This window comes from Pongo abelii, chromosome 11, assembly GCF_028885655.2.
Source record: "Pongo abelii isolate AG06213 chromosome 11, NHGRI_mPonAbe1-v2.0_pri, whole genome shotgun sequence".
NCBI lineage: Eukaryota > Metazoa > Chordata > Mammalia > Primates > Hominidae > Pongo > Pongo abelii.
The window spans coordinates 88,642,489-88,669,859 of NC_071996.2; the positions used below are offsets into that span (position 1 = coordinate 88,642,489).

At 34.6% G+C, this 27,371-nt stretch overlaps 1 protein-coding gene across 2 annotated transcripts in view; it reads left to right on the forward strand.

Annotated features, from left to right (window-relative positions):
- FSIP2 (fibrous sheath interacting protein 2) overlaps positions 1-22,145 on the forward strand; it is an 88,984-nt gene extending 66,839 nt beyond the window's left edge. The window contains exons 18-23 of one of the 2 annotated variants that reach the window (XM_054549572.1): positions 2,425-2,922; positions 4,249-4,349; positions 13,284-13,330; positions 16,997-17,040; positions 20,667-20,736; positions 21,948-22,145. In XM_054549572.1, coding sequence (XP_054405547.1) covers positions 2,425-2,922; positions 4,249-4,349; positions 13,284-13,330; positions 16,997-17,040; positions 20,667-20,736; positions 21,948-22,084 — 897 coding nt within the window. In that variant the 3' untranslated portion in view covers positions 22,085-22,145. The remainder of the gene's footprint in view (positions 1-2,424; positions 2,923-4,248; positions 4,350-13,283; positions 13,331-16,996; positions 17,041-20,666; positions 20,737-21,947) is intronic. The other variant, XM_054549574.2, reaches the window with a different exon arrangement.
- Positions 22,146-27,371: the final 5,226 nt, after the last annotated feature.

Here is a 27,371-nt window from a genome sequence, read left to right on the forward strand (position 1 = left end):
GAAATAAATGACTTAAATTTGGAATTTATATTTAAAAGGGAAGCAGAGCATGAAAGTTTGGAAAATTGGCTGAGCATGGTGGCTCACACCTGTAATCCCAGCACTTTGGGAGGCCAAGGTGGGTGGGGCACTTGAGGTCAGGAGTTTGAGACCAGTCTGGCCAATATGATCTCCAACTCCATCTCCACTAAAAATACAAAAATTAGCTGGGCATGATGGCAAACACTTGTAGTCCCAGCTACTTCGGAGGCTGAGGCATGAGAATCACTTGAACCTGGGAGGCAGAGGTTGCAGTGAGCCAAGATCATGCCACTGCTCTCCAGCCTGGGTGACAAAGCGAGACTCCACCTCAAAAAAAAAAAAAAAAATCAACCTGGCCATGTGGCAGAGAAAAAAAAGGTTGTTTGTTTGTTTGTTTGTTTTTTGAGAGAAAAATTCAAGATGGATGTAAAACTACCAGTTGTTAGAGAAATTTCCAAAACTGAAAGAGATTTAAGAGCTAATGTTCAAGACAATGGAGAAAAGGCTTCAAAAGCATTTCAGAGACCTTCACTGCACTCTGTTTGATTTTAGTTCCAGAGGCCTAGGAGGGAAGAATGGTTTCATGGGCTCTGCAGCCTCAGAACAACATTCCTCACATTCCCACAGCAACTTTTCTAGCTGTGGCTCAAAGGGGCCCAGTTACAGCTTAGGCTGCAAGGCATAGCCTTGGTGGTTTCTATGTGGTGTTAAGCCTATAGGCACACAGAGTTAAAGAGTAAATGAGACTTCTCAGCCTCTGCCTAGATTTCAGAGGGTGTATGGAAAAACCTGCATGACCAGGCAGAAGCCTGCTGCAGGAGTGGAGCCCTTACAGAGAACTTCTACTGGGGCAGTGCAGAGGGGGCATGCTAAGATTGGAGATCCCACACAGAGTCTCCACTGGGGCACTGCTTAGTGCAGTTGTTGGAAGAGAGTCTGCATTCTACAGATCTCAGAATGGTAGATCCACTGGCATCCTGCACCCTCAGCGTGGAAAAGCCTCAGGCACTCAGCAACCTCTAAGAGTATCCACCAGTGCTGCAAAAACCACAGGGGCGGGACTGCCCAAGGCCTTGAGAGCCCCACCCCTTCCATCATTGTGCCCTAGATGTGGGACATACAGTCTAAGGAAATTACTTTGGAGCTTTAAGATATAATGATTGCACTACTGGGTTTTGGACTTGCTTGAGGCCTGTAGCCCCTTCTATCAGGCCAATTTCTCCCGTTTCAAACATGAATGTTTGCCCAATGCCTGTACCCCCATTGTATCCTAAAAATAAGCCATCCTAAAAATAAAACAATAAAGAAGCAGACATGGGGAACTCAGTTAAGGCATGTGATTGGCACCAATCGGGCTACCAATATTATCTATCTTCAACAAAAGGACACAGCAGTGAAGACAAAGAAAGGTTAGGTTAGAAACCCTACACTCTTGTTGGTTCTGCCTCAAGACTTAATTCTCTGTTTTAAGGTACCATAGATTCTTAACACACTAGACATACACATACTAAAACCACTGGTAGTAACATATCCCAAAATATAAAATGATTTTGGATTTTCTAAACCACTGTTTTCCTCCAATAGCACAGATAATCAAAATTGATTTTTAAAAAATTTTAAAGAGGTTCTTCTGATATTTTGTTATTGCAGATATTCCTTTGAGGCACCATTATCCGAAAAACTGGTTTATGATATTACAAAGGGAGGTTGAGAGCTAAGATCATTAACTTAATTTTGAGATTCTGTGGCTTGGTCAAAAGCTAGAGAAATGGGGAAATTCTGTTATTTAATTATAATTGTCTTTTCTTTGATCTGTCTTTAACATTGACAGTGGAAACTGAGATTTAACTTAGGAAGTGAGAAGACATGAAGATTTATATTTTGAAGAGTGTTTTGGAAAATATGTCCAAAAGATCAAAAGTGGAGGAATAGGGAGTAAAGATTTTAAAACCATTATTTGGGTTATTCATTACTTTTGAAAATCAAGATCAGTGAATATGTTGCCCTTTTTTCTTGAAAATATGTGTATTTAGATTTCTCTATAATTCCTTACCTAGGATTTTGGAAAATAGGTTATCCTGTCTACTTCTGTCACAAAACTTTCAAGATACATGACTAAGAGGAAGTAATTAAATTAATTATGCTAAACCTTGCTCTGACTTTTAGAGTAAGTTATATTAGATTAAGGTTTGTAATAAATGTAAAAAAATGGCATGCCAACAAATTTTTTTGTTATTTGTCTTTATTTCTTTTAAAAATATTGCTAATATATAATTAAGTGATATTTGAAGATATTACTTAAATCAAAACTACAAATTATAAGAAAATAGCTACATCATAATTGAACTACAGGAAAGTGATTTAGGCATTTGCTGTTAATATTTGCTATACCTTTAATTTCAGGCCGTTGCCAGAAATTCATTTCAGAATATAAGAAAGCCTGATATTACAAAGGTGGAGCTCTTAAAAGATGTTCAAAGTAAAAATGATCTTATTGTTCGATTAGTAGCTCATGATATTGATCAAGTATATTTGGAAAATTACATAAAAGAGCAACCAGATTCTGATGAAGATGAAGTTGTTTTAACAGAGACTTTTGCAAAAGAAGAAGGCATCGAAGTATTTGAAGATCAAGTGAAAGAAGTCGATAAGCCGGTACGAAGCAAAGTTTCTCCTAAGTCAACACTAAGCACGAGCAGCCTGAAAAAATTTTTGTCACTAAGTAAATGTTGTCAGACCACAGCCAGTGCAAATATTGAAAGTACTGAAGCAATCTCAAATCAGGTAATAGAATCCAAGGAGACACATGTTAAAAGAGCTGTTGCTGAGCTTGACATGGCCACACCAAAGACGATGCCTGAAACAGCCTCTTCATCTTGGGAGGAAAAGCCCCTGTGTAAGGTAAGTGATAAGCATGACTGTTAGTGACTAGAAAGGGGAGACAGCTTCACAAATCTGGCCCAAGAATGTAGCTTGATTAGTCAGAAAAGAATGCTAAAATGAATTCAATCTCAAGCCTGGTGATATTTACAGAATAAGGGAAATTATTACCAGGTACAGCTATGAAACTCAACTGTGGGAAAGCAGGTAACAGGGGAAAAACTAGATTAATTAGAATCCCAAAGAAAAGAGAAAATGGAAACCAGTTAAGAAAAATGTAAGCTAATTATTAAAAACAGTTGGTTTCCACCCTTTTGTATTTTGGCTGGTAAATATTCATTGAACATTTTGTGTGGAGAGCCTAATGCTACTAGAATAGCACCAGAAGACTGGCTGAGGTAGGAGGAACAAAATAAGATCCACGGAAATTCAGATTGTTTGGGTTTGAATCCTAACTCTTAGTGGCTAGGTGACCTTTTGGTAAGTTATATAACCAACTTATCCAAACTTAACAAGTTAATTCATATGTTTTAAATATCACCCTTACAATTAGCTCATAAACTCTGCTATCAGCATGGTAAACATCTCTTGTTGCTGGTTCCAAACTCTCAAATGATGGTCTGGGTCTCAGTGACCTTTTGAGTTTGGTCCTGCAGTATAATCTACATTTTAATGGAAAAAAGTTTCAGAGATTAGTTAAAAGATGGATGAGCCCTGTAATTCTAATTAATTTTAGAATTAATTTTAATTATTTTCATCTACTGGATACATGAAATTCTATACCATAACATGTTTTTGGAGAATATACAACTTTTAATTTTCTGATGAGGCCATTCTCTTGATTATCCATTTGATGTGATTCCGAGGTTAACACAAAAGCTTAGATGAACCACAGAAAATAACATAAATATAACTCTGGTCAATTCAGAAGCACACATGACTTTGCAACAAATAGATCAAAGTATGTGTTAAGATGATTGACCTGGCAAGGTACCTAATTGACCAGAGTTGTATCTGTGTTCTTCCTCTTTTTGCACTCAGTAATATATGATTTCAAATACTTTTAAAGTTTAGAAGAAAATTCGACTCTTTAAACATTGTTCCAGGTTTATGTTTAAAATTTGTTCAAAATCTAATGTCATAATTTAGGTAATCTTCACTGAACTATTTCAAGTTAATTATATTGGAAGACACCTTTTAATTAGAATTATAGGGCCCACCCATCTTTTAACTAATCTCTGGAACTTTTTTCCATTAAAATGTAGATTATACTGCAAAAAATGCCATAAGGTAAGAAAGTATATCCCAAACTCCATTTAGTGTAATAGCTGATTTGTCCTTTTCCAGAAAGAAGAAAAGAATCTTGTTACTGAACCAACACATTACTTCATACACAGAATTATGAGTTCATCTTCATACAACCAAGAAGATCTCATTTCATCTACTGGGTATATGAAATTAAAGCAGTACAAATATAGAAATCTGATAAAGTAGAGCCTATGAGTAGAATGGGGCCCCTGGCAAAACTGTAATTGAGCGAGTATTTAGCTTCAGACCTTCCCCAACTTCCCTTCAGTGGCACCCTACTGTGAATAATTCCAAAGCCACTTCTTGCTATCTGCTCCTTTATTTTTAGATACCTGGCCTCTATGTCCTAGTTTTCAAACCAGTTTCTAGTGTATCAGTGTCTTATATAAAGTATTTGCTAATGTATTAGGGTATTTTCTAACCTGTGAGAGAGAGGTAATGGCCCAGAAATGAAATATGCAGTATCAGTACAAAAGTGTTAATGCTTAGCTCTCTTAAGAAAGCTACTGTCATTGCTTATAAGAAGAATCCAAAGGAATGAGAAAGAAATATAAGTTTTAGCATTCAGAGAGAAATCATAGAAAGCAATGGAGTTTGACGTGGCTCTTTAAGAATGGATAGGATACACAAGTGAAAGACAATCCAAGTCTGGATGACACTAGGGGCAAAGTATGGACTGTAACAGTTATAGGGGACAAAGAGGAACAAAGTGCACTGTAGACTTGAAATCTGATTCATAACTCTTATCAAGAATAGTGAAAATATCTAAATTTGTGCTTGCATTTATAAAATTCTACACAACTTGTAAGAGATAACATTTTTTTATTTGGGGAGAAGTACTCATGTTATACACAGAAAAATCTAGTGATTTTTTTTTTTCATTCAGCATGCTGGAATTGCATTTTTTTTTTTTTTTTTTTTGACATGGCCTTATTTTGGGACATCTGTTTTTGGCCCACCATTGTCTCTTTTCTCCTACATAATAGGTTATTTTAACATACATAGCTAGTAATGTTGGAACCTCTCTATTGGTTATATTAGTGTAGTTAAAAAGCAGGCATAAATAATACTAAATAAAAATGATTTTAGAGCAAGATAATACCAGGAAGCTCAAGGTTCTGATTTCCCCATGGAAACAAAACATAAGCAACTACAATCTGACTAACACAACTTTTTAACAGCTCTGGACAACAGTCTTCAGCAACCAAATGAATATTCAATCAAGAAAAAGCTGGCTGCTCATGATGGCTCACATCTGTAATCCCACCACTTTGGGAGGCCGAGGCATGAAGATTGCTTGAGGCCAGGAGTTTGAAGCCAGCTTGGGCAACATAGCAAGACCCTAACTCTACTAAAATAAAATAAAATAATAAAAAATTAGCTGGAATGGTCATGTGCACCTAGTCCTAGCTACTCAGGAGGCTGAGGTGATAGAATTGCTTGAGCTCAGGAATTCAAAGTTACAGTGAGCTATGATTTTGCCACTGCACTTTAGCCTAGGTAACAGAGCGAAACTCTGAGACAGAGAGAGAGAAGATGAAATAAAGAGAAAGAAAACAGAGAGAAAGAAAAAAGAGTAAATGAAAAAGAGAGAGAAATAAAAGGAAGAAGGAAAGAAAAAAAAGGAAGGGAAGAAGGGGAGGGAGAGAGGGGTGAAGAAAGGGAAGGAGGAAGGGAGAGAGAAACGGAAAAAACACATTCAAAATAGTTAAAAAAAAATCTGTGAAGTTTAACTTGCTCTTGGATCCAACTTCCTCCCAGCATAGTATAACACAGTCAAGAGAAAGGAGCCCAATTTACAGTTTCCTCCCTTTGGTGGAAAGAGCAGAGTAGATCTTGTTCTGACCTATCTATGGGCTTTCTTAAGAAATTATTTTTGTTTCACCTGACTAGGAACTCAGATAGGCAATGGTGTCATAGTTTGTTTCTAAGCCTGGAAACCACAGAAAGTAGTGGATAGGTGCCATAATGCATGAAAACTACAGAGGGACTGCAGAACCATAAACACCTTGGGCAAGAAATTATGGGAAGAGAGAGACACAACAGAATATCTAAGTTCCAAAGAAGAAGCAGGAAGTGACTCTTTGGGAAATTAAATCATTTAAAAAGCAGCTCAGAAAAACTGAGTTTGGGGAAGCACAGACATAGACTTGAAAACTACATGCTCAGAAAAGATCTGAAAAAAAACTAAATCTTCACTTTGGACTGTTTCCAAGGCTCCAAGTCTCATTAATTAGTAAATATTTTCCACATCAATCAGCAAAAACTAGAAGACGTGGCTTCTTTATTATTTCAAATGCTCACATTTGAACAAAAGATTACTAAGCATACAAAAAATGGGGAAATTGAAATGGAAAGAATAAAATACCCAGAAAATGTTCCTGAAGAAGCACATCAGTTGGACATACATGGCAAAGACTTTAAGACAACTATCTTAAATATGTTCAAGAATTGTAGGTAGACAAAGAACTAAGGAAATTAGTAAAAATATGTATGAACAAAATTAAAATATTAACAGAAAAATTATAAAAAAGAACCAAACAGTAATTCTGGTTTTGGTAGCATATTAGGGCAACTAGAGTTAACAATAATTTATTGTATATTCTAAAGTAACTAAAAGAGAGGAACTGGACTATTCTTAACACACAACACAAAAAGTAATAAATGCTTGAGGTGATGGATACCCCAATTATCCTGACTTGCACATTGTATACCTGTATCAAAACATCACATGTAACCCATACAAATGTGCAAGTATTATGTGCTCATAAAAATTAAAAATTAATTCTGGAGCTGAAAAATATAATAACTGAATTGAAAAATTCATCGGAGAAGTTCAACAGCAAACTTGGACAGACAGAAGAAACAATCAGTGAACTTGAATGCAAGTCATTTGAAGTTGCCAAGTCTAAAGACCAAAAGGAAAAAAGATTGAAAAAAAAGTAAGCAATGCCTAAGGGATTTTTGAAGCACCATCAGGCAGAACAATATACACATTATGTAAATTCCAGAAGAAGAAATTGAGAAAGAAACAGATAGATTATTTGAGGAAACAAGGGCTGAAACTTCCTAAATTTGAAGAAATACATACACAAATAAAAGAAGCTTAACAAACTTCAAGCAGAATAAACACAAAAATATCATATCCAGACACATAATAATCAAACTGTCAGAAGACAATCTTTAAAGTAGAAAAAGGAAAGTGATTCATCATATACAAATAACCCTCATAATATTATTAGTGATTTTCTCATTAGTAACCTTACAAGCCAAGAGGCAGTGAGATGATATATTTAAAGGACTGAAAGAAAAAAAAATACTGTCAAACAAGAATTCTACATCCAGCAAAAAATGTTCTTCAAAAATGAGGAGAAATTAAGACATTCCAAGCAAGGAAAAGCTGACGGAGTTCATTAACACTAGACCTACCTGACAAGAAATGCTAAAGAAAGTTCTTCAAGTTAAAAAGAAAAATGAAATGATGCTGGACAGTAACTCAGAGCCATATGAAACTATGTAAATTTTAACAAATGTAAATACATTAACAAATATAAAAAATAGTATTATCGTAATTTAGCTCATATATCTACTTTTTATTTTCTAAAGGATTTAAAAGACAAATGCATAAAACAGATAATAAATTTATGCTAATGGATACAGAATGTAAAAAGATATAATTTTTGAACCTTAATAACATAAAGTGTGTAGGGGGCAAATGTGTTAAAAAGTAGAGTTTTTGTATGCAATTAAGTTTACTTGGTATCAATTAAAAATTAGAGTCACATAATGCTTGTAGTAACCACAAAGAAAATATTCCTAAAATATACATAAAAGGAAATGAGAACTGAATCAAAATGTGTCACTAAAAAGTTCAACTAAATACAAAGGAAGATGGTAATGGAAGAAATGAAGGACAAAACAACTGTAAGATGCAGAAAACAACAAAACGGCGAAAGAACGTTCTTCTCTATTACTAATTACTTGAAGTATAAATGGGTTAAACACTTTAATCAAAAGAGATAGAATGACAAAATGGATTTTAAAAACAGAATCCAATTGTATGTTATCCATAAGATATTCACTTTAGATCTAAGAATACATGTAGGTTGAAAGTGAAAGAATGGAAAAATATACCCCATGCAAACAGAAACCAAAAGAGAGGGAAAAAAAGGACATTGTATGATGATAACAGCATCAATTTACCAGGAAGAGATAATAATTAAAAACGTATACAAATGGTCTGCAGCTTAATGAAAATTTGACTTACAAATTTTTAACTTTATGACAGTGTGAAAGCAATACATATTCAGTACCATATTCAATATATTATATGATATTTTTAATACTTTGTGTTAGATGATTTTGCCAAACTGTAGGCTAATATATGTGTTTTGAGCACATTTAAGGTAGGCTAGGCTAAGTTATGATGTTTGGTAGTTTTGATGTGTTAAATGCATTTTCAATGTATGATATTTTCCATTTGAAATGGGTTTGTTGAGACGTAACCCCATTGTAAGTTGAGGAGCATCTGCATTCAACAAACATCAGAGCTCCAAAATATATTAAATAAATACTAACAGAATTGAAGAGGAAATAAACAGCTCTACAATAATAGTAAAGGACTTCAGTATGCCATTTTCAATCATGGAGAGACAACTAAACAAAATTAGGAAATAGAGGATGTTGATATGGTTTGGCTGTGTCCCCACCCAAATCTCATCTTGAATTGTTCTTCCCATAATCCCCACATGTTGTGAGAAGGATGAGGTGGAAGGTAATTGAATCATTGGGGTGATTACTCCTATGCTGCTTTTCTCATGATAGTGAGTGAGTTCTCATGAGATCTGATTGTTCTGTAAGGAGCTTTTCCCCCTTTTGCTTGGCACTTCTCCTTCCTGCCACCAGGTGAAGAAGGATATGTTTGCTTTCCCTCCACCATGATTGTAAGTTCCCTGAGGCCTCCCTAGGTATACAGAACTGTGAGTCAATTAAACCTCTTTCCTTTATAAATTACCCAGTCTCAGGCAGACCTTTATAGCAGCATGAGAACAGACTAATACAGATGTGAATAAAACTATAGATTTATATATAGATATAGATATAACCTATCTATATCTATATATATTTATATACATATATTGTTTTATATATACATATATAAAACAATAGCAAAATACACCGTTTTCTCAAATGCACATAGCACACTCCCCAGGATAAATTATATCTTAGGCCACAAAAATGAGTCTTAATAAATTTTAAAAGTTTGAATACATACAAAATATATTTTCAAATTACAATGGGATAAAACTAGAAATCAATAGCAGAAGGAAAAACAAAAATACCCTCAAATATGTGAAAATTAAACAATATACTATCAACTTATGGGTCAAAGAAGAAATAACGAGGGAACTTATCAAACTTACCAAAACTTAAGGAATACAAAAAAAAATGTTAAGAGGAAAATTTATAGTTGTAAATTCTTCATTAATAAATAAGAAAGATCTTATACCAACAACTTAACTTTACACCTTAAGGAACTAGAGAAAGAGCAAACTGAAAGGTATTAAGTAGAAGGAAATAATAAAGATTAGACCAGGAATAAAATAGAGAATAAAAAAAGTAGAGAAAATCAAGAAAACCAAGAGTTGGTTCGTTAAAAAAAAAAAAAAAAAATCAATGAAATTGACAAGTCTTTAGCTAGATTACCTAAGGAAAGAAAGAGAAGACTCAGCTAAAATCATAAATGAAAGAGGTAAAATAGCAACTGAGTTTATAGAAATAAAAAGGATTATAAGAGGGTACTATGAATAATTGTATGTCAACAAATTGGATAATCTAGATGAAATGGATAAATTCCCAGAAATACACAGCTTGTCAAGACTGAATTATGCTAAATTATAGTGAACAAATTTAGAAATAGTAAAGAAATTGAATCAATAACTGAAAAACCTCCTAACAAATAAAAGCTTATGACCAGATACTTTCATTGGTGGATGTCACAAATTTCAAAGAATTAACACTAACACCCCTCAGACTTTTCCAAAAAATTGAAAAGAGGAAACACTTCCAAAGTCATGACGCCAGCATTACATTATTACCAAGACCAAAGACTGCAAGAAAACACTACAGAACAATATTGCTGATGAATATTGATGCAAAAATCTTCAACAAGATATTAGCTAACCAAATTCATCAGTATATTAAAAGGTTTATAGATCATGACCAAGTCAATTTTATCCCAGGAATGCAAGCAAGTTTCAACATACAAAAATCAATCAATAGGCCAGGCACAGTGACTCATGTAATCCCAGCACTTTGAGAGGTTAAGATGGGCAGATTTCTCAAGCCCAAGAATTTGAGACCAGCCTGGGCAACATGGCGAAACCCTATCTCTCCAAAAACATATACAAAAAATAGCCAGACGTGGTGGTGTGCCCCTATGGTCCCAGCTACTAAGGAGGCTGAGGCAGGTGGATTTATTGAGCACAGGAAGTTGAGGCTGCAGTGAGTTGTGATCACACCACTTCGCTCCAGCCTGGGTGACAGAACGAGACCCTGTCTCAAAAAAAAAAAAAAAAAAAAAAAAAAATCAATGTAATACATCACATTAACAGAATGATCTGTCTCAAATGATGCAGGAAAACCATTTGACAAAAGTTAAATATTTTACATGGATAAAAGGACTCAGCAAAGCAGGAAGAGAAGGAAATTACCTCAACATTGTTAAGGTCATATATGAAACATCTACAGCAAACATTGTCCTCAGTGGTGAAGAAATGAAGTATTTCCTCTGAGATCAGGGACAAACAAAAAAACAATGACTACTTTTGCCACTTCTATTTAACATAGTACTGAAAATGCTAGTCAGAAAAATTAGGCAAGAAAAAGGGGGAAAGGCATTCTAATTTGATGAGTAGAAAAATTGTTGTTTATAGATGACATGGTCATAATGTAGAAACCCCTGAAGAACACAAAAAAAAATTGTTATAACTAATGAATTAATTCAGCAAAGTTGCCAGACATAAAATCAACACAGAAAAATTAGCTGCATTCTGTATAATTACACTGAACAATCTAAAAACAGTTAAGGGGAAAATCCATTTATATTAATAACAAACAGAATAAAATACTTAGGAATACATTTAACCAAGGAATTGAAAGACTTGTACTTTGTCAGCTACAAAATATTGCTGTAAGAAATTAAAGAGAATGCAAAAAAGTAGAAAGACACCTCATGTTTATAGATTGGAAGACTTAATATTGTTAAAATGTTAATTCTACTCAAAGTAATTCATAGAATCAATGGAATCCTTATCAAAATACCAATAATTTTTTTTGCAGAAATAGAAAATTTATCCTAAAGTTCATTAGTTTCTCAAAAGATCTTTAATTGTAAAACAATCTTAAAATAGAATAAAGATGCAGATGTCTTATTTACTGATTTCAAATCTTACTATAAAGCTACTGTAATCAGTGTGATACTGATATAAAGACAGACTTATAAAGCAAAGAAATGGAATAAAGAGCCCAGAGATAAACTCTTCCATATATGATCAAATGATTTTTACCAAGGGTACCAAGACCATTTAATGAGGGAAGGGATGGCCTTTTCTACAAGTGGTGATGGGAATAGATACTCACATGCAAAAAACAAACAAAAATGAAGGTGAACCCTTACCTTACACCATATACAAAAATTAACTCAAAATGAGTCAGAGATCTAAACATAAGAGCTAAAAAACTTTTGTCAGAAGACATGGGAATAAGGCTTCCTGACATTGGATTTAACAATTTTTTTTTGTTCTTGTTGTTATGATACCAAAGCACAAGCAAGAAAAGAAAAATAGGTATATTGTGCTTCATTATAATTAAAAATTTTGTGCTTCAAAGGACACCATCAACAAAGTGAAAAGTCAACCCATGGAATGGGAGAAAATATTTGCAAATTATACATCTAGTAAATAATTAATATTCAGAATATGTAAGTAATTCTTATGACTCAACAATGATAAAACAACCCAATTAAAAATGTGCAAAGGACTTAAATAGGCAGTTCTCTAAGAAAATATACAAATGGCTAACAGGCACATAAAATGATTTTGAATCATTTCCATAATCATTAATGAAATGCAAATCACAATCACAAGATGCCACTTTCAACACATTAAGATAACTAAAGAAGGGAGGGAGGGACAGAAGGAAGGAGGGAAAAAAGAAGTAAAGAAAAAGAAAACAAGTACTGGTAAGGATGTCAAGAATTGAAACCCTTGTGCATCAATGGTGGGAATTTCAATAGTGCAGGCACTGTGGAAAACAGTATTGGGGGGTTCTCAAGAATTAAACATAGACTTGCCCTATGATCAAGCAATTCTACTTCTGTGTACATATTCAAAATAATTAAAAGCAGGGACTGAAACAGATATTTGTACACCATTATTCACCATAGACAAATGGTGGAAGCAATCCCAATGTCCATCGATAGATGAATAAATATAAATAAGCAAAATGTGTTACAAATATTCAATGGAATGTTATTCAGCCTTAACAAAGGAAGGATATTATGACACATACTACTAGATGTATGAACTTTGAAAGATGTTTTGCTAATTGGTATACATCAGCAAAAAAGGCCAAATATTTCATGATTCTCATATGAAGTCCCTAGGATAGTCAAAATCATAGAGACAGAAAGTAGAATAGTGGTTCCCAGGGGATGGGGAGAGAGGGAAATTAGGTTTTAATGTTTAATTGGTATAGAGTTTCAGTTGGGAAAGATGAAAAAGTTCTGGAGCTGGATGGTAGTGATAGTTGCACAACACTGCAAATGTACTTAATGCTACAGAACTGTACACTTAAAATGGTTAAAATTGTAAATTTAATGGATGTATAACCACAATTTTAAAAGTAGGGGAAAAAGTCAATCAGAAATCATTTTTATTTGATTTGGAATCTCAGTGAATAGTATACTATTTCAGGTTTCTTTCTATATGGAGAATAACTGTTCTTTTGCTTAACCAGTAACTTCTTCATTTATCAAATTCAACCTAAATGATGTTCTTTTTCTTTTGTTTTAGTGAGGCTGAAGATTGTCACTCAGACCCAAGTGCTAAAATATTAGAAGGTTGGACTCTTTTTTCTTAAATTAGAGAGTATTTTTTACTACTTTGATGTGTTTTTTTTTTAGTTATCAAACTTGAAGTTAATACAGGTTTTATGTTTTCTATGAGTTTATCTGCTTTTGAAAATGATCCAGTATTACCTCATTCAGGTGTTAAAATGAGTCAAATACTTTGCCTTGCCTAAATTGCCATTAAGATTTTATCACTGATTGTGGTATCAAGTATATGGTTTGATATGAATTCACATTTACCATACTCCTGTGAAATATCTACAAAATAGAGTGTATTGTAACAGCAGTTTATATCTGAGCCAGAACCCATGCTACTAGGATTTAATTATTTCTTTGAAGGATTATGTCTCTTTTTAAAGCTAAATTTATTCCCTCATATTAAAATCTGGCTAGGATGTATCTCACTTTTTTTCATTTTTCTATTTTGTTTTGTTTTGTTTATTCAATCTCTAATAGTACTGGCTCCTTAGAAAATTTGTAATGACTTTTAGGTTCTCTAATTGTCAAGACCTTAGAGGAAGGATCGATGTGGTTCTAACAATGATAGCATATATAAGACGTAGAGTGTCATGTTTACTATAAAGTCGCATTAAAAGTCAAACCACAAGTTTATCATGACTATTTCAAACATGCAACGAATTCAACAAACATATTATGCCAATTTGAAAGTGAAAATCATTTTTATTAAGATAATCCACAAAATAGCATTAAGTATGCCAGAATTCTGTGAACATATCATAGGTTTCACAAAAAACACTCCTATAATGTCTGAATTGTGGAATTATACTTTGTTAGATGCCAACAGAAACCGTTTCATACAACCATACTCATTTTATAGATGAGGAAACTCAAGCTGAGGGTAAGGCAGTGACCCATCCAACATTCCTCTGAGTCAAAAACAGTCCAATACAGACCAATGTAACAGACATGGGACACCAGAAGGGAGGAGGGGGGTGAGCGCTGAAAAATTACCTATTGGGTATAATATTCACTATTCAGGTGATAGGTCCACTAGAAGTCCAAACCTCACCATTATGCAATATATCCATGTAATAATCCTGCACATGTACCCTGTGAATCTATATAAAAACAAAAGTTCCATCTGCATCCCACATCTCCTGCTTCTAAATTCAGTGTTTTAATATGCTTTATCCAACTTAATTTTGGTGATCTTGCTTAGTTCTTATATCCTTTAGTAATATCACGGTGTTCAATTGAATCATTTGCTTACTCATTCATCCAAAGATTTGCTGAGTGTTTTCTTTGTATCCTGAGATCCCATGTCTGAACAAGACTGACAAAGTTTTTGCTCTCACGGAATTTACACTTTAACTCAGAGTAGGAAGTCCCATCCCAAGGGTAAGGACTTAAACAAGATAATTCCAGACATTGATAAGTAAAGTCATGTGTCACATAATGATGTTTTGGCCAATGATGGACCAGTATAAAATAGTGGTCCCATATGATTATAATATTGTATTTCTACTGTACTTTATCTATGTTAACATACATGAATACTTACCATTGTGTTACAGTTGCCTCCAGTATACAGTGTCATAACATTCTGTACAGGCTTGTAGCCTAAAAGACATACCATACCATATAGCTTAGGTGTGTAGTAGGTTATACCGTTTAGGTTTGTGTAAGTACATCCTATGATGTTCACACAATGATGGAATAACTTAATGAGGCATTTCTCAGAATGTAACCTTGTTAAGCAATGCATGGCTGTACTTCCCATCTCATTTAGAATCAAATCTCAAGTCATCACAATGGCTTACAAAACCCTACATCATCTGGGCATCATCCTAACATCCTATTCCCTCTCTAAGGTACTCCTCTGTTTCTTTCTGGCCCAATCCATTCCAATCACACTAACCTCCTTGCTGTTCCTCAAACATTTTATACATTAATGGCCCTTGGATTTGCTGATCTTCCTGTACTCTTTCCCCTATATCTTCATTGCTCGTTCCTTACTTTCAGATCTTGGCCCAAATGTCACTTTCTCAGTGAGGTCTTCTCTGGCCACACTCTGAAGTTGCAACTTAATTCTGATCAGGACGCTACCTATCCCAGTTCTTTGCTTTATTGGATAGCACTTTCCATTATACTGTGTATTTTAATTGTTTTTTTGACTGTCTATCTAGAATGTAAGCTTCATAAAGGTGGAGATTTATGTCTGTTAACAGCTATATCACCAACAGCCTAAAACACTACTCGGTTTATAGTAGATACAGAGATTAATGAGATAGGAGAGACTATTGGAGTAACCAAAGGTGAAGGAGGAGCACAAGAATTCTTTTTTGGTTATGTTGAGATTGAGGTATCCTTTAGACATTCAAGTTGAGATGTCACGTAAGCAATTGGATATTTAAGTCTGAAATTCAGTGGAAAGATCAAGGCCAGATATATTCATTCCTAGTTCATATATACAATAAAATCTCAAGTAACTTAAATCCAAAAATCTGGGCCCCATAAATATCAGGAATTTTTCTGTGCCTCTTCATCAAAACAACTTCCTAGTTTTTCTAGGGAGTTTGGTGCGCATATACCCTAGCAACTTAAAAACTTGTGTTTGGAATCATTGCCCTCGTAGTAAACCCAAATGTCCTCAATCATTTAAAATGAAGTATGTCCAATTACATGCAATATAGATTTAGGCGCTTTTTAGGGAGATTATCAGCCAACAATGAAATCTTACCAATTTTGTCAGATACTTTAATCACTTCTCATATTTGAGCTGATTGAGATTTTACTATTACTTTTTTTTAGAACCCAGATTGGCCCAAAGGGTAATTTAGATAGTTATTACTTGTGTTGGCTCTTGATGAGTGTAGCTATATAAAATGCATAGTTTTTTCTTATATGATATCTTCAGACATAGCCAAGGAAGACAGTCTCATTCCCATACTATGTATGAGAAAACAGAGTCAGAGAAGTTAGATGTTCAATGTTCACACAGCTTTAAGCAATGAAGCTAAGATGTAAATACAGGGTTTCTGCCTTCTTAGCAGGTTAGCTGCTTCCCTTGCAGTGGGTTCTTGTGAAGCTTCTCTCACAGTGTCATTTCTACCTCCTTGCCTGAATTTATTTCACTAATACATTGACCTCCCCTGGAACTCAGACGACTTTTGGTTCTGTAGACTCCACCAAATTTCCTCCGAGCATTGCCTCAAAGCTCTCCTGATTCTCCCAGAAGTTACTATTTAATAATACCAGTACTCTCCTCTTTATTCTAGTAAGCTGCTTTTAAGTAGGCATGTAAAGAAAGTGGTAGAGCTGGAAGGGCTATTAAGAATCATCTATAGAGTAATCCCTCATTTTACAGGTAAACAAACAGGCTTATAAGGAATGAATGGTTGTGCATAGATGTATAGCTACTAAGTTACAGAGTTTGCCTCTCCCACTATGTTACATTTCATCTGTCATAATTTCTAAATGTCTAACTGAAGGGCTAAGACGTCCCGATATTCTAGGGCTCTCACTTATTTCAGTGTTGTTCCCAATTGCTTATACATTTAAAATAACAACTTCTTCGACCTGCCTAAATTACATGATTCTTTGGTGAAAAATAAGTAATATGATCAGATTTGTGTCAACAAATATACATGCCTCAGAAATAGACTATTTTACTTTTTTTTTTTTTAATCTCTACAGAAAGTTCTCAGGAACAAAAGCCAGAGCATGCAAACAGTGTTAAGGTAAGTATTTTTAATTAGCCTTAGTTGGTATATATTAGGATCTAGTTAAGAACAACTCAGTTTTCATAGTTCAGTCAGGGACTGTGTGGTATTATTTGAAGGATATCAGAAAGCATTATCCTATTCACAATTTCTTACACCCTGTTCCCTCTTCCTAGCTGAGGCCTGTCCCTGGTATATTAAAATATGTTAACAAAATCCTTTGGGTTAAATCAGCATTCCTTGTTTAGGAGCACAAAGTAATATACTGGTTCTCCCTAGCATCTAAGTACAGTTCTGTTTATTAGCTCTTTTACTACAATCTCTAGAAAAACACTAGAGGTAGTGAATCACTTGGCCCTACCTAGGATGAGTAGACTCAAGTGAGGAACGTGGTGAGGTGGGGAGAAAACAGAAGCTTCAAACATGGGAGGTGCATGGCTTGCAGGATGTGAGTGCTAATTCTATTTTTCTGTATTCCTAAACATTACTTCTTTACTGGCAGCTTTCCAAAAAGCCCACCTACTCCCCAGTGTGAGCCAAGAAAATTTCCTCTCTATAAATCTTTCTTGTAAAGTTTCCAATGAGAAATGAAGCTACACATCTTCGTCTGTGTTTTTTAATCAGATTGTTTCTTTCTTGGTTCAGCTTAATCACCCTTCAAGTGGGTCCTTCCACCCCCACATACAACATAAGCTATCAATTATGGAGTTACTTCTCAGTATCACAATATAGTACAATTTTCAGAACCAACTTTTAAAATCTTATAACTTACACTTAAGATATATTTTTTAAATGTTCAAAGATAATGGATTTGTTACCCACTCAACCTAATCCTCATTTATGAATATAAATATTTATTTAACTACCTCAGGCTCCACTTTGGCCACACTTTACAAACAGTGAAATTATATGGCAACAGAAGGGAAACGCTGAAGCTCTAATCTAAGAACTTATTGACACTCAGTGTGTCAAGTGGAATTTCTGGCTAATCTGGACTCCTTCTGCTTTTGTTCTTTCCCTCTTTGCTACCTTTTCCATGGTAAAATTATTGTTAAAGTTGTTATCTAATCCAGTTTCAAGTAAGGTGGAGTAGGCAGGCTCCATCTTATCTCTCTCACTGATTACAACTAAACACTGTGGGTAACTACTGAGGATTCTGAAAAATAAATAACAAGAGTTAGGGCAGGGGAATCAAAACTCAAAGAATGGCCAATGCCATTGTGAGATTCCTGGGTTTTTTAATTTTATTTGCATATCTTCTGGCTTAGACTCAGGAAAACTCAAATCCTGGAATTACAGAGATCAACTGGATAGAATATAGCTCCTAGAGAAACCATTGTTTTCTGACCGGTTAGGAGATTCCTGTGAGATGGGGAGAATCTGGGGAGAATCCCCACTTTTTCTCCCTCCTTGGCCCTGCCTCAAGGCAAGGTGCCCTCATGAAACTGCATGGCAGTAGCAGCAGAGGCTGCTGAGTTACCACCTAAAACTCTGAAAGAAAATTCTTCTCTGACCGATAGGGAAAAGGTCCTCACTAGACTGAGGAGTATTGATTGAGCTGGTTGTGCTTTTTCTCTTCTTTCGTCACTTTACTCTTAGTGGTAGATGCAGACATAAACTAGAAACAGCACACACACAGAGGCTAAAGCCACAGCATTTTAGCCATAGAACTAGAAAAGGGGGCTAATGAGAGTTAGGCATTGAGGAAAATCACAGAAAGAGGAACCTCAAAAATCTGTTTATACTGTCCCCTCTGAGTTGTACATATTTGGAACTGACCTGAAGTTACATAGACAAAACTCTTTGAGAACCTGAACTGCATTCTTAATAGTAGTGCACACATAAGGATACTCAACACTACGAGAATTTTCAAAACAGAAATTAAATTGAAACCACAGCCATGACAGGCAGGGTAGGACGTGGGATCTGAACATAATGAGTCAATTACCTACCAAAAACAAACAAACAAACAAACGAAAAAAATCAATGTCCTCTACAGGATTTTGAAAGGACCAAAAATCTGACTACTTATATAAAATGTGCAGGATACATTCCAAAATGACTCAACATACAAAGAACAAAGAGAATGTCTACAGCTTTCAAGGAAAAGGTCAAAAGATGCCATCTCTGACATAGCCAAGGTTTTGACATTTTTAGATAAAAACTTTAAAGTCATGATTTTAACAATGCTCCATTAAGTAAGGGCAAGCACTCTTGTGTCTAACAAACAGATACATGTTTTCGGCATAACCTAAGTACTGTCATCCCCTGATAGCTGTAGGGGATTGGTTCCAGGAATCCCCAAAGATATCAAAATTCAGAGGTGCTCAAGGTCTTTATATAAAATGGTATAATATTTGCATATAACCTACACACATCCTCCCATATATTTTAAATTATTTCTAGATTACTTATCATAACTAACACAATGTAAATATTACATAAATAGTTCTTATGCTGTATTATTTAGGGAATGATGACAAGAACAATAAGTCCATACACGTTCAGTATACATGCAACCATCCATTATTTTTCATATATTTTTGATCTTTGGTTGGTTAAACTTATGGATACACAACCCACAGAGAGAGAAGGCCAACTGTATGTCTACTCATCTCCTTTTAGATGAAGGATTCTCAGTCCTAATTCTCTCACATTAGAGTTTTGTGAGGCATTTAAAAAATATACATTAATGTCTGTCCTACACTTGTTATGGGCCTCAGGGATCCATACCTTTAAAAAAAGTTTCACAGATAACTCTATTGTACAGCTTAAGTTGAGAATCGGTACTTTACATTGTCTCTGCCATATTTTATTCCTCAGTTATCTTGTTTCCAATAGCTTAATACATGAGCACCCATAAGTCTTCTTGGAGGAACTATGGTAAAACTCTTGTAATAGTATCTGTTACTTTTTACCTGATATAGATACTGCACATTCCTCTTATGTTACATGTATTTAAGCCTTGTTTTACTGATTTTTAACAGATGACATTTTAGAATAGCTACAGAATTCTGGTACCCTTCAAATCTACCATTTTAGAATAGCTTCAGAATAGCTGAAGCCCCAACACCTGTCCCAGGTTATTTTATGCCTCTCTGGGACAATTGCTGCTCTTGCATTCAAAATTGATAAGGGTCTACAGAGTAAAGCTAGTATTGGAGACACAATGCCAGCACAACCAGGTCCACAGAGCCACTTTATTGCTCCAGACTCTGCAGTGGCTAAGATTTCAATAAAAGAAAATTTGGGGTTACAAAATAAACATCCTTTTTTCTCCCCTTATGATTACATCTTTTTTCAGAAAAGAATTTTTAACTTTTTTCAATTCAGTCAAAGGACAGAGGGGGCAGACAGAGCTGAGATTTTTCATGAGTTAATATGGCTGAACCATTGACCCTCATTTAGTGCTAGCCAAAGTCTGCATTCATAACAAGGGTTAATCTTAGGCATCTTACTTTGCAAAAATTGTGAGCCTCAGTCTTATTGAACAATTCTTTGAGACTGCAGAGCACAGATATATTTTATGTAAGATGCTGTAGTGGTATTTATAGGTATATCTAGTAGATTTGAGGATTTATGGGTATATCTAGTGTTTAATGTCCAGTGAAAGACTCAGTTTGTATTTCAATTTACCTTGGCAGTTTATCACCATCTTTGAAAGATCCAAGGATGTTCTTGGCAGTGCAAATCCCTCAAAGGAAGTCATTTCAGGTACAAAATGTACTATCTTAACAACTGGTGTAATTAAACTCTCAATTGCATCATTTTGAATTTAGAATTTTTTATTACTTTCCTGGACATGAGTGGCTCTCCCCTTGCATATTATCAAAATAGGATTGAAATAATATTCTTACTGTTTGTATAAATACCAATTTTCAGTTAATTATGTAGCTCTCTATCTTTACACCAAAGGGACAATGGATCATATAACTAAAATATATCAGGCATTAGCTATTCACATTTTATTTAAAGAAAAAAGTGAGAATCATTAAAGAGAAAAATGGCAATAGGTTATCCAAGGTTATCCCACAGCTAACAAGCAGCAGAGCTATGTTTCAAATCCCAATCTCATGCAACATCATCATTGTCTACACACTCAAATGGTTATAAGAGCAAGGTAGGTACCATAAACAACAGCAGCAGATTGATCAGGGGTGTGTGGCTCATGGGAGATGGCATGCTGCCTTTGAAGGAGGCAGCTGCTACTCAGCTACAATCACTGGCATGCTAGATTGTTCCCAGTTCTTCCAGTTTTTCAAAAGAAGCTAGGTATTAAAGTTTTATATTAAAATGTATAACTTTTGAGTGTCATGTACTACAATCAAAAAAATACAGGATTTTAGTGGCCCTATCACAACTTATGAAGTATCAGAAAAGTACATAAATGATTATTTCTTTACATATAAAATTATTTCTTTCTGTATAAAATAATAATTTTGTTAAACTGAGATGATTATATTCTTTAAAGCCTCATGCTGAATAAGTGGTGCAAAAAAAAATCCAAATAGGAACTCTTTTATTACCTACACAGTCCTATTTTCCATGACATAAATAATCACTTGGGGTCAGTCAATGGAAAATTTACTCAAAGTAGGTGAGAATTTATAGTATTTTCAATGTACTTCTACTTTCTCTTGAGCATTCTGAAATACGTGTCCACACTGTATAGAGTTGAAAGTTACCTTCCCATTTAACTCATTAGACATTTTAAGAGAGTGTTCTGCTGAGAAAAGAGAAATGGACTTTGCATACTTGACTAAAGAAGCCTCATAGTACAGTAGGCATAATGATGCCATGAGAGTCAGAAAGTCTGGACCCTATTACTAGCTGGGCCACCTTTTACTCATATGACCTTAGGCAAGGTATTTGACCTCAGTGTCCAAAAATAAAAATATCATTCTTCTTGTTCACTTTGTCCACAGAAACTCCCAAGCCCAATGTCTCCAAACAAGGATCTAAAATGCTGATAAAAATGTCTTCAGCTTTGTCAAAGGTGTTTTCTCGATGTAACACCAATATTTCCAGATCTTCCTCACCAGCTCACCAGGATGAACACTGAAGCTTTTGTACCTGATATAAGTATGCTTACTTCTTTTAGAAAATAAAGTTTTTAAAGCATAGTATAGTGTATTATGATTCCTATACTACTGAAAATAAAAGCAAAAGGAAGTATAGAAGGGACCAGGTAAAAGAAGGGTTTAACAAATGCTTTGGATAAGCATTTTGATGTAAGAAATGTTAATAATTAGTATTACCTGTGTGCCATGATAGTAAGTGACTAAACATATAATTATTAAACTAGACAACTCACAGTACCCACCAGGAAATGCACATTGATTTCTCCTGTTAAATTTTAGAGGATGTTGTTACCAGGACAGTTATTAAATTGAGATGAAAACCAAGCTGAAAATGAAACCATGTAATGGATAAGTTTATTGTTAAAGGCATATTTAGTTACTCAAATAAAAGGATTTATACCGGATAAATTTTTCCCTCCTGAAAGTAAAGTTAATTTAGTTTATGTCTCCCAGGCAAAACGATCCAACCGTAGATGAAGCACCATTTGAAAGTAAACGATAACTATATATAATTCCATATATGCACAAAATGGCCCCTGTGATAAAAAAAAATCCTTGCAAGTAAGGTACCTCTTATGGATAAAATATCAATCAAGAAATCATTGGTCAATAAAGTTATTAAATAATTTTCAGAAATATTATACGTGAATATAGAGATCAAGATCCATTTGTAAAAACAAAAAGTAATGCGAAAAATTTAATAATATGGCTAGCTAGTGCAGTGATAAAAGAAATTTTTCAAAATTAGCTGAACTGGCTACTTTGTGATATAGTTCCAACGTCAGCATGTTTGCTTCTGGAATCCAAGGATGTTTTATAAACAGATTCAACAGATGGACCAAGCAGCCAGGAAAGAATGTCAAATATCATCACCCAAAAAGAGTGACTCATGAATTTTTAGAGAATGTGTATTCTGTTTTATCTAAAATTTTCTTGACAACTGCCAGTAATGAAGCAGAAACTTCTGAAAAAGTTTTGTTTTAAAACAACAAACTTCCTCTAATGAAGTTGATCTGTGCAGTAATGACAAGTAAGAAAAAAGTGATTACCTAGTCAAATTTTTACATATAAATAATAAAACTACTTAACTGGCAATTTAGTCTACTTATAATAATCTCTTAAAAACAGATTAATCCCAAAGATCATACAAAATTGCCTAACTTGTGGATGCAGACCTTTTAAAAAATGATGGTTGGTGAGAAATAGCTGGAAATTCATTTCTGAACTATTTTCAAAAGAGCTGACTATACATCAGTTTGCATTAGTTGACAGTGTTGTTGAAAGCATTCTTACAGATGTCATCCAAACCAATGATGTTTCCCAAACTTAGATATTACGTGCTTATAAGCTGTCTTTCAACATAACATTTCACTGTAAAAATTTAAAGCACTCTGATTCACATACTTATCAACTGAAAAATTTAATATATAAACATAAGATACTCTGAATTAAGAGGGTTTTTAATGGTGAAGGAAATTTCCTGTTTTCTCTGACTCAAGTAGAGGAAGGAACATCAAGTTCAGAATTAGTCCTTGAAGTTGACAAAATTTTAGTAAGGAATGGTTAATGTTATTGAGAAATTTAAGTCCTAGGAAAAACCATCCAGAAATACTTCTGTGTTAGACATCATGTATGTCAAACATCATCTTTATTTTCAACTAAACTAGCAGGGTAAATATGCTAAAAGTATCAAACACTGAATTGAAAAAATGTATATTATTACCTGATAAAACCTGTAGTGGCTAAAATTTCTAAAAGTAACATTAGTCTTCTAGCTAATGACTAATGCTAAAGCAGAAGAAAGTTTTTAAGATTCAGAAAATTTAAATTATTTCTTAGGTTGTTGATTCTTTCTATGTATTACTAAAATGGACTGGAAAACATACTAAAATGGACTGGAAAACATTTTGTGTGAAAGGCTAGAAAGTAGACATTTTAGGTTTGTAGATTCTCTGTCAAATCTACTCCATTATGCTATTGTAGCACAAAACCAACCATATACAACACATAAACAAATAGATGTGGATGTGATTCAATAAAAATTTCTTTATAAACACTGAAATTTGAATTTCATTTAATGTTACATGTCATAACATAGAATTTTTCTTTTGATTTTTTTCAATAATTTGAAAACAGAAAAATTATTCTTAGGTTTATTAAAGACAAGTGACAGGACAGATTTAGCCCATGCTGATTTCTGTACTATAATAATTTGGAACCCATGAATAAGCTTATTATTATATGAAGGTACCAATTATTGACTTAAAATAATACTAGTTAAAGGTTCAAATTCTGTTGCAGGAAGTCAGGGATATTATATCCCTGAATGGAGGGACAAGCTGTGGCAGAGGAACATAAATTGTGAAGATTTCATTTTAATATGGACATTTATCAATTCCCAAATAATACTTTTATAATTTCTAATACCTGTCTTTACTTTAATCTCTTAATCCTGTTATCTTCATAAGCTGAGGATGTATGTCACCTCAGGACCACTGTGATAATTGTGTTAACTGTACAAATTGATTGTAAAATGTGTGTTTGAACAATATGAAATCATTGCACCTTGAAAAAGAACTGAATAACGTGATTTTTAGGAAACAAGGAAAGACAACCATAAGGTCTGACTGCCTGCGGGGTCAGGCAAAAAGAGCCATATTTTTCTTCTTGCAGGGAGCCTATAAACAGACGTGCAAGTAGGAGAGATATCACTAAAATCTTTTCCTAGCAAGGAATATTAATATTAATACCCTGGGAAAGGAATGCATTCCTGGGGGAGGTCTGTAAACGGCTGCTCTAGGAGTGTCTGTCTTATGAGGTTGAGATAAGGACTGAGATAACGCCCTGGTCTCCTGCAGTACCCTCAGGCTTACCAGGGCAGAGTTTTTCCCCACCCTAGTAAGCCTAGTAAAAGTAGTTATCCTTTTTCCCTTTGAAGCATATGATCTACTCCCTGTTCTTACACCCCTTCCCCTTTTGAAACCCATAATAAAAAACTTGCGGGTTTGAGGCTTAGGTGAACATCACGGTCTTATCGATATGTGATGTCATCCCCGGCGGCCCAGCTGTAACATTCCTTTCTTTGTACTCTTTCTGTTTATTTCTCAGCCGGCTGACACTTATGGAAAATAGAAAGAACCTACGTTGAAATATTGGGGGTGGGTTCCTCTGATAAAATTCCATTACAAAAATTAGTTTGCATAGTTCAAATGTTGATTTCTTTAGTGATTTACTTATTGAATATATTGTTGAAAAGGTATATGAGCATGCTGCTAAAATATACTTTGAGTTAGAAAAAGAAGAGTTAGGGCTGAGCACGGTGGCTCATGCCTGTAATCCAAGCACTTTGGGAGGCCAAGGAGAGTGGATCACTTGAGGTCACTAAATCAAGACCAGCCTGGCCAACATGGTGAAACCCCATCTCTACTAACAATACAAAAAAATTAGCTGCACATGTTGGCAGGTGCCTGTAATCCCAGCTGCTCAGGAGGATGAGGCAGGAGAATCACTTGAACCCAGGAGGCAAAGGTTGCAGTGGGCTGAGATCACACCACTGCACTCCAGCCTGGGGACTCCATCTCAAAAAAAAAAAAGATAAAGAAGAGTTAGATCAAGATTTAATTTGTAGGTACATTTCTAGTTCAAAATTCTTTCTTACTTTGAGAGTAACCAATCAAAATGGATGCAGACATAAAATCAGAAGACTTGGTAGTCATTCTTGTAAAAGAAATAAACTAACTAAAACCCCAGTTAATATTGCAGCAAAATGGTGGAGCAGGCAGCTCCAAGCTCTTATCATCCCACAGAAAAATAAGAAAAAAATGTCAGAAGCAACTTCTTCAGAACTCTGAAAAACAGTCAAAAGTTTACAGCAATTAATCAAGCTCTGAATCAAGAAACATAGGAAAGATTTGTGGTATATTTACTTGCCCTTGCCCAAACCCTTTTCTCAACCCAGTAGCAGTCTTGAACAAAGGAGTCTACATTCCAGTGTGGGGTCTTTTTGAGAGAGCATAGCAAATCTTATTCTAAAATTACTGTGTATGTCTATTCTCAACTGTCTGTGTGCCACATGAACAGCTGAAGCAAGGCACTTGTTTCTGTTTTATCTAAATGGGAACTCAGAATGGAAAAGCAGTGGACATTGCTCAAAAACACTGCAAACCAAATAACAACCTGGAGATGCTTGAGGCAAAAAATAACCACAGAACCAGAAAAAAAAAAAAAAACTGGGGAGAAAATCTTCTAAGAAATTAAGATGCCCACAGCTTCTATGTGGGGGAACTTAGAAAGCCATGTGCATGTATACAGGAAGACCTACCTTCAGAAAAGAACAAAAATAACCTAAGATTTTTACCTCAGGTTTTTCCTTTGGCTCTGTGCAAGCCTAGTTAAGAACTGAAGGAGTTCCCTAGCACAGATCTGATAAGCACAGACTGGGAGATATATTTTTAGTTGTTTCCTTGTTTGCTTGTTTGTTTTGTTTTTGTTCTTTAAATACTGGAGTTCAAGGAAATCTCTGTGAAAACTCTAACTGAATACCAGGAATTGATACTTCAGTGATCACACAAGGAAGAGTCTTTACAAAAATACACTGTCAAATACACTGTCAAGACACTAAACAAATAAACCACTAAAGCCTTCAGCAGTCGAAAAACAACAACTTCAGGAAAAGAGGAATATCTGATTTCCATAGTTACCACATAGTATTATTATGCCCAGTTTTCAACAACAACTACAAAAATCACAAGAAATACAAAGAAGCAGGAAAGTACGGCTCATTTAAAGGAACAAAATAAATAACTAGAAGCCATGCCTAAGGAAGTTTATACTTTGGATTAATTATATGAAGACTATAAAACAACTATTTAAAAAATACTAAAAGAGCTAAAAAAATAGACAAAGAACAAAATAAATCAAGAAAATAATACAAATATTAATAAAGAGAGAAAATTATAAAAAGAAAGTAAACATTCACTGTGGAAAAGTTTGGAGGTTCCTCAAAAAACTTAAACACGGAATGACCACATAATCTATTATTTTGTCTTCTCAGTATACACCCAAAATAATCAAATGCAGGGATTTAAACATATAATAGTACACCAATGTTTATAGCAACATTTTTCACAAAGCTAAATGTGAAAGAAACCCAAATTTTTAATCAGTAGATGAATAGATAAACAAAATATGGTTTTGTGTGTGTGTGTGTGTGTGTGTGTGTGTGTGTGTGTGTGTAGAGAGAGAGAGAGAGACCCAATGGAGTCTTAA